The following is an 8,577-nucleotide window of genomic DNA, read 5'->3' as shown; positions in this document are numbered from 1 at the left end:
AAGAAAGAAAGAAAGAAAGAAAGAAAGAAAGAAAGAAAGAAAGAAAGAAAGAAAGAAAGAAAGAAAGAAAGAAAGAAAGAAAGAAAGAAAGAAAGCCTGTTTATAATGAAAGAGAATGTACCTTAATACATTCAGCAAAGTGAATGGTTCAAAATTAAGATTTCCATTATTAACCTCACCGGATTAATTTAAAAAACACACCGTTTTTGGTACATACGGTCCCTTGTATAGAGCAGGTAAATACTAGAGCTTACGTGCGCCCTCAGAAATACATCTCCGCGTAAATATGTGCACGTGAATCCTTCCAAAGCACCGCTGTTTAAATGCGGGTGTCTGTGTATATATAAGAAATAAACCCAGTAATGCGAATAGCGATTCCCATGTGCAACAAAGAGTGGGTATCCTGCGGGTCGCAGRGGCGAAGGCGGCAGCGCGTCCTCCCCGCGCAGTTCCCGCGGCCCCGGTGCGCGAAGGCAGCAGTGAGTGGCCGCCTGCAAGGGCGAAGGCAGCAGCTCCGCGGGGGCTGCGCGGGGCCACGCTCACTTCTCGGACACATGCGGGGCCATGCAACGCGCCCGCACTTCACACAAGCGGCGGGGCACCTCCTCGGGCAGGAGTGGGGCGTGCGTGGACGGGGAGGAACACGCGTGCTAAGGCGTGCCGTGTTTGTGTGCATTGCACAATCAATAGCGATTAAAAAAAAAGAAGAAGAAAAAAGAAAAAAAAACTTAAAATATATGTGCAATGATAATATTTACAAATAATTTGCGCTCTAAGCATTAGCAGTAAAATACGCCCAGGCTCTTTTAGCATCWAGGCACTTGAAATACTCTGGCCTGTATCAGTAGCTTTATATCTAGGTACATATAGGGGTGATTTTTTCCCCCCCTCATCCTGTCTCCTGGAGGTCTTTGCAGTGAGGCGTCGGCTCCCCACGTATTCTGCTGGTTGTCCCTCCGACCTGGGCGCGAGTCGCACATTTCTGAGGGCTCCAGCTGCAGCGGGCAGCGGCGTTTCCAACACTTCGCACTGTCTGAAAGTTGCTCTAGAAGGAGCAAGTGCTCTGGACGTGGGAAAACTTACAAAGTGGAGCCCCTTTGCCAGCGGGGCCAGAAAAAGCAGTAAATAAAAGTCCCCAAGTTCGGTGCACCAGACGAGGGGCTGCTTTGGCCGAGCGCGATAAGCCGGCGAGGCCAGTGCCTAGGCACTGTCCCCATTTCAAGCAGCGTCTGCTTTAAAGGAGAGAACTTTGCGCGGTGAATGCCGGCCTCGCCTTTTCAAAAAATCAAGCGATCACTCACAAGCCATTAAAAAGACCTGAAAGGCGAGGCTTTCGGGGGGAAAAGGAAGCGCCCGGTTATTGTTGGGTTTTTCTTTTCTTTTTCTTTTTTTTCCCTTCCTTTGGCATTTCGGTTTCTGCGCGCAGCCCCGCGCGCTCCCGCAGGCACCGCCGCTCTCTCCTGCCTCTCCCCAAACGCTCCTCCTCGGCCGCGGGAGGCTCCGCGGGCGCGGGAGCTGTGAACGGCGCCGGCGGCAGCCGCACGTCGGGCCCCGGCACTTGAGCTGCTCCAGAGCACGCAGCAGTGCACAGGCCTTCCGCTGGTGCGCAGCGTGGACCTGCTCCTAACATCCGTGAATTCCCAAAACTAGAGAGGGTGCCCCAAACCATCCCAAAACCCGGGCGTTATGGGTGCAAACAAAGCGACGGAGCCCGTCGAAGTTGCAGCCCTGGGATTAACGTTTCTCTCCACAAACCTCCGCGCTTAAATCCACAAAGAGCGCCCGGGTACCGGGCCGCGGGCTCCACCGCTGTATGAGCAGGGAAACCGCTGATGGACTCCCCACTACCTCTGCCTGCAAAATGCCCCTGTCGCTGCCTTTTTTTTTTTTTTTTTTTAGTGGGAGGGGGGGAGGTTGTATTAAAGACCCGCTCCTCTCCGCAGAGGCAACATCACGAGCACGACGTGGGCTTGAGCTCAGCGAGCGCAGCCCCAGTGATCGGCGCTAATTCAGAACATATATGGTATGGCGATCCAGCAGGGCTGCACCCCCGCCCCCGAGAGAAAACAACAGCAGCAGCAGCAACAAACCCGYTCCCGATGCGCTAGGACGCTGAAACGAGCCTCCGACCCAAAGTTTTAAAGCATACTCGTTAGCCAAGTGCTCAAACACGTAAGTAACAGACCCGTGCTAAGCGACCACTAGGGACTCCAGAGAAGTTCAAAGAAACTTGCAATATTCATCTTTAAAATATATTGCCCGCGTTACATTTCTCCCGTTTATTTTACAGGAGCATAGCTTGCACTAACTCTACATTTCTTTTTCCTAGCTGCCCTCAAGTCATTTTTTAAAACTCCCGCCAGGACAAGCCGACGGGACAGTTAGATGCACACAGTGTAACATTTTCGACACGCTAAGCATATTTCCCTGGCACTTCTCCCCGCTGGATCACATTTCCCCAAGTACCAACAATTTCAGCCTGGGTCCCACCGGTCTCGAACTTTTTTTCCTATCTCGCCAAACCCTGCAAGGTGGCGCTCTTTTCATTGAAAACTGATATTAGGCTTATAATAGTAATAATAATAATAACAATAATAATAATGAGCATTTTGTAGACAGTGACGTTAAACCGAGCCCCTTCTGCCACTTTCTCCCGCGATGCCCGGCCCGCAGCAGTGAGGCTCCCCCTGTCCCCTGCAAACTTCACAGGGGAAAAGGGGACCCTTGAGGGCGGTGAAACTCACCGAGAGAAATACCCCGATGCTAGGGAGCGACAAAACCACGGGCTCTGTTCCCATCCTCTCGCGGGCTGTCCCCGTGCGAGGGCCAGTGAAGACCCCGCCACCCGGAGAGCAGCCCCGGCCGCCCCCTCCCCCGCCAGCTCGGAGTCTCCCTACTGCCTCGCCGTACACATAATATTTCTTTAAAGAAGCTGTTAAAGTGTCATCCTGGTCTACTGGAAGGTCAGTCCSTGCAATTCACTCTATGACATATCGCAAGCCCTCGCAGCTTTAGCCAACCTCATGATTTGTGTTGTCTGTTGATACGTTGTCTGCTTAATGGGGCGATCATGCAGGCTACAACCAGGAACAAAGCCCAACAGTTCCAACAACCGTGGCTAAGTTAGTGGAAGCAGTACAGCTTGCAAATCTATCAAACTAAACTGCAAGGAAGACAATCTGATTTAGAGAAAAGGCGTTCTGCTACAGTCATTAAGCACAAGTAATTTAGATTTTTTATATTGTCTTCTCATTTACAAATTTACTGTATCAACGCCAGCCAATGGAACGAATTTCTTAAGTAAATGAGAAATAAATAAAAGAGATAGGAAGATAATCAAATTACATAAAATAATTCTTATCTCCTAGATTTATTTTTTTTTAGAAAGCTATTAACACTGGTAAAATTATAGTAATAATAATAACATAACAGAAGAAGTAATTGATTTAAATTAACATCATGTTTTAAGGAATATCAGGGAAAAAAAATGAAAGAAAAAAGGGAAAGGATTAAAAAAAAAGGCAAAACAAAAAATACACTCAACAACAAAATCAACAACAACGGCCTTCGCGAACCAGTGCTGTACTTCTTAGAGTAAAAGGCCCAAGGAAAGTCATGAATCCACTGCCTCGGAATTAGTTATGGTCATAAATGCTCTAAATTAAAATAGCAACCGAAATCTCCTCTGTTTTAAATCTCCTAATATATGTTATCCGAATTAATTTAATTTAGGGACCCAGTCTATGCAGATTCATGGGCAGCGCTGGAGTGAAGCACTTCTCATGTAACAATTCCCCACATTAATATTTATGTAGCATATGCAATCTATTTCTGTTATTTTTATGGTTGTTATTCTATGTCTGCAAAGGTCATTTAAATTATACTGCGGCCGAAAATTTGTTTCATAAATTTTGATATAAATACTAATTACACACTATAGTAATGCCAGCAGGGATCCTTTCATTTATCACATTTATATCACCTTCGCTGCTTTAGTGATGACATAATGGAAAGCAGTGAAAAACTGGGACAGTTTTATTCTAATATCCTAAAGCTAGTTGAAGTTGCAGCAGGTTGACTGAGCGAATAAGAATTCCTACCACAATTCATGGGATTTAAGAATCTTTAATAAGGTACGAAATGTTACCAAACAGTTCTGTAAACTAAATTTTACATACCAATTCTTCTAGCCATAAATATTGAATATCTTGTAACATGTATAACCGGACCTTTACATGCGGATAAATATGGAAATTAGGATTTATATACATTATGTTCTTGTATTTGCCAAAAGCAACGGACAGATATAGTTTATATCTTTTTTTTTTTTTTTTAATATCACTTTACATAAACAAATGTAACAGTTTGACACGCAGATCCAGGCCTTCACTATACGAATTTCTTGACAGGACGTGTAACAACATTTTACTGCACTACTTAGACTGGACTTTGGGACGAAATGTTGCACTTTATACAAAAAAGCACATTAATACCAATAATATTCTGTTAGATCGACGTTTAGACTGTAATAATACAAAGTAATTCACATTTTGGTACACATTTACTAGAACATTCTTGCCATTCAGTACAAATAGTTGAATTTCTACCTCTTCCCTCTGCCCCCCCACCACCTCCGCCCCACCCGCCGCCTCTCCCTCCCTCCCTCCCTCCCCTCCCCCCACATATATGCAAAGACCACAACTCCACATATCCCCTTATTCAACTTGCGATATAACTATTTACAAAATCGAACAGTACATTTTTTTTTTGAAGCTAATAATTCTGTATTTACAGGAGGGGATAGGGGGGAAGGCCGCTGCCCGAGCAGACATGCAGTTGGACATCTCTAATCAGTGGTTTCCAGTAAAGCCCTACACGGTTGGCATTTGCCCTGGTAACCTTGTCTTCTTTTGCATTCTACTAACCCCTTCGCCTACCAAGCCTTGCAACAGAGAAGAACAGAACAGACCAAAAATTTAAATTAAAAGAGAGAGAGAGAGAGAGAGAGAGAGGGAGAGAGAAAAAAAAAAAGAAAAAAAAAGACTATATATTTTTAATAAGGAGAGAGATGGAGGGGGAGAAGTAAAAGGACAAAAAGAAAGGAAGGGAAAAAAAACACAAAACATGAAACAAGAACAAAAAAAAGTCTTCATTTTACTCAGTCCTGGGTCTACTGGCAGCGTTCTATTTTTGTTTGCTTTTTAAAATTCTGATTTCAAAGTGTTCATTATTTTAGAGTCTTTTAAATAGGGTATTTGTTTGCTCGCTTGGGGGGGTTGTTTTGTTTCGTTTTGTTTTTTTTTTTTTTTTTCTGTTGTTTTGTTTTAGCGTTTTACACGTACCATTCGTTAAAATTTGACGTGAGCGTGCTGTGGCTGGACGTGTGGTGGACTGCGGAGGAGGAAGGGGATAAGGAGCTGGTGGTCTGGTTTTCTGTGGATGGAGACACGATGGTTGGAGGCGTGGAGGACTCGTAGCCCGAGCTGGCGGCGGGAGAGGGCTGCGAGCCCTGCGAGGACGACTCATGGACCTGCAAGAGAGATGCGGGCACAAATAGGGCGCAGAAAGAAGAGCGCGGCCCTTGCTGCCTGCGGCTCTGCGCGGTGCGCGGAACATCRCGCCTGAATCCCAGGCCCGGCCCGACGTGGGGGCCGCCGCCGCGGGGAGCCAGTGCCCGGAGGGGCGGCCCCCATCCCGGCACCCGCGGATCCCGAATCCCACAGAACAGGATGCCGTCCGGCCAGGCCCGGTGRATCCTTCGCGGAACCCGCCTTGCGCCGCGCAGGCCCCGCGGCCCGGTCCCGCCGTCGCCCCGTGCTCCATTCCCCCTCGGGGCYGCCCCCGCGCAAGGCCCGCGCTCTCCGTTTACCTTCATGTGCTTTCTGAGGGAGCTGGGGTGTGTGTAGGACTTGTCGCACATTTTGCAGAGATAGGGCTTGTCGGAAGTGTGCACATGCATGTGCTTTTTGCGGTCGCTGCTGTTTGCAAAGCGCCTGTCGCAGCCCTCGAATTCACACTTAAATGGTTTTTCACCTATTGCAGAGGGAAAGGAGGGAAAAGGATCGGATTAGCAGGSCCGCCTGAACCCCTTGTTGTCCCCATCGCGCTGCCGGACGGAAGCGCCGCACTGCATTGCAAACACTCGCAACTTTCTAAGTTGAAAGAGGCTCAAATCCCCAAATCTTTCTTCTCTTCTCTCTCTTTCCCGCAACTCCGACTTGCTCAGTGCCTGTTATGCGAGAAGGGCTGCCAAAAAAACTTTTTTTTCTTTTTTTTTTCTTTCTTTCTTTTTTTTTTTTTTTTTAAGGAACGAGTTACATTTAGGAGCCCCGGCCCTGAGCGTGTCTCCTCTTTGCAAGGTTCGAAGAGGCAGAGCAGGCGTGCTGATGTTTACACGCAATCCTCGGTGTCTACTTTCCGTTTTTATAGCCTATTCTCGTGATATTTTGCCCTCCAACACTCTGCGTCCCCCTCCCCCTTATTTTCTTGCAATATTGGAAATAGTTCGCCCGGGGAATCCGAGACAAGAAAGAGCAGCCCCGAGCCCGCCGTGAAAGCGCCTCGGGAAGCGGCGCTGCCTGGGTGGATGTGGGGGAAGCGGCTCCCCCAGGTTGAGGCTTCCCCCGTGCCTCCCACTGGCACAAGAAAGTTCTCCGGGATCCCAGCGCCTGCCTCCCTCCCGCACCACAGCCCCGCACCGGCGCGCCGGGCTCGGCTGCTTTAACCCTCGGCTCCGCGGAATTAAATATTTAGCACTCCCTGAACGGCGGAGCGGAGACAGATGAGCTGCCCGAGATATTTAGCACAATTTCTCATCATGCCACAGTCAAAACCGCCCAAGACCAATTAATTAAAACCTATAAATTTAACAGGACAGGTTGCTGCGATTTTTTTTTCTACGCCTGCCCTCGCAATCCCGGCAGGAAATTTTGCCTTTATCCCCCTCCCTCAGCCACATCAGAGTGAATTTTCTTTTTGTTGCTGCCGCCGGCGTGTCTGTGATCGAGCTTATTTTGCCGTGGAGCTCCGAGCCTGCTCCTAAGGGAAATCCCGTCGCCGTGGACCGTTCCCCGCCGGCCCCGACCCCCGCAGAGTAGCCCCAGGCCCGCGCGCCGCGTCCCTCCCCGCGCCCCACGCTCTCGGCGCCGTCACGCGCGGCAAGAAAAGCTACAGCAGCGGTTACTGTACCTGTATGAGTTCTTTTGTGTATTTTGAGATTCTCTGATCTGGCAAACACTTTGCCACAGCCTGGGAAAGGGCAGGGGAAAGGCTTTTCACCTGTGTGGACTCTGATGTGATTTACAAGTTTATATTTGGCCTTGAAAGGTTTCCCTTCTCTCGGACACTCTTCCCAGAAACATATGTGATTGGACTGCTCGGGTCCTCCAACGTGCTCCACCGTGACATGAGTCACCAGCTCGTGCATCGTGCTGAAAGTTTTGTTGCAGGACTTTTTGGGGTTTGACAATTGCTCGGGCTCAATCCACTTACAGATGAGTTCCTGTTTGATGGGCTGCCGCATGTAGCGGAAGAAGGCCCCTGCCCCGTGGTGCGCTGCCATGTTCATGTTCATGTGGCCGTAGCCGTGCAGCTGGGTGGACGCGTAGTGCTCGGAGCGCGGGCTCGTGACCTGGCCGTACTGATCGGGTCTGCCGTACATGTCTCCGGAGAAGCCGAGGCGCATCTGCCCGTTCACCACGTTGGGCGAAGCGTGGCTCGCCGCTTGCTCGTGCAGCCCCGGGAAGAGGATGTGGCCCGCGGCGTCCGTGTGGCCGTGCGGCCCCGCGAAGCTGCCGGCAGCCGAGGCGAAGAGACTGTGCTGGGCGCTGGCTGCCGCCGCCTCGCCGAAGCCGCGGTTGCGGAACAGAAAGTCCCGTGTGGAGTTGAAAGCGGCGCTGGAGTAGGAGCTGACATGGCTCGGGTGGTGGTGGTGGCCCAGGGCCGCCGCCGCGTAGCCGGGCGCCTGCGACGTGAAGGCGGTCTGGCCGGCCGAGGCGAGCTCGTGGCTGCTCGGGTTGATTTTAAAGGCGCCCATGCCGTCGGCGAAGGGGTTGATCCCCAGCCCCACTTCTCTGTCCGTGACATCGGCCGCGGAGTGGTGGCGAGACGATCCGAAGGTAGTCACTCCTATGGCGGGATACTGCGGTCCAGCATCCAGAAGCATCTTCCCAGCGGCGATGCAGCAACCAAAAAAAAAAGCACGCGCGCACACACACAACGCGGAGAGAAGCAGCAGCAGCAGCAGTGGCGGCGGCGAAAAACACCCTCTCTGGAAAGTCGGCGACGATCACCACCAAAGCAACCACATCAAAAACACCCCCTTCGGCATCAGCGCGGGGGGGGGAGGAGAAAAAGGGGGGAAGAAGAAGGGAGGAAAAAAAAAAAAAAAAGGAGGCTGGTGTGAAAGCGGGGATGAGATCTTCGCAGTCGCAAATAATAATAATAAAAACGTGCCCCAAAAAAATATTCACTGTCTCTCTCTGCTTTGACTTCTCAGGAAGGTTTAAGGGGGGAGGGGGATGGGTGGGCTCAAAAATAAACTGGCTGAAAATAACAATAAGGGAGAGAGATCAACAC

At 50.0% G+C, this 8,577-nt stretch overlaps 1 protein-coding gene across 1 annotated transcript; it reads right to left on the bottom strand.

The window, feature by feature from the left end:
* Positions 1-4,141: 4,141 nt before the first annotated feature.
* On the bottom strand, positions 4,142-8,577 carry ZIC1 (Zic family member 1). The gene is made up of 3 exons (XM_026040121.1): positions 7,189-8,577; positions 5,870-6,033; positions 4,142-5,530 (listed from the first exon to the last, which is right to left on the bottom strand). Exons 1-3 carry the CDS (start codon positions 8,162-8,164, stop codon positions 5,333-5,335), a joined length of 1,338 nt encoding a protein of 445 aa, XP_025895906.1. The 5' UTR covers positions 8,165-8,577; the 3' UTR covers positions 4,142-5,332.

The sequence above is a fragment of the Nothoprocta perdicaria genome, unplaced genomic scaffold (genome assembly GCF_003342845.1).
Source record: "Nothoprocta perdicaria isolate Ctin4 unplaced genomic scaffold, notPer1 scaffold_25, whole genome shotgun sequence".
NCBI lineage: Eukaryota > Metazoa > Chordata > Aves > Tinamiformes > Tinamidae > Nothoprocta > Nothoprocta perdicaria.
The sequence above is the reverse complement of the archived record's forward strand: the minus strand, read 5'-3'. Positions and strand labels throughout refer to the sequence as shown.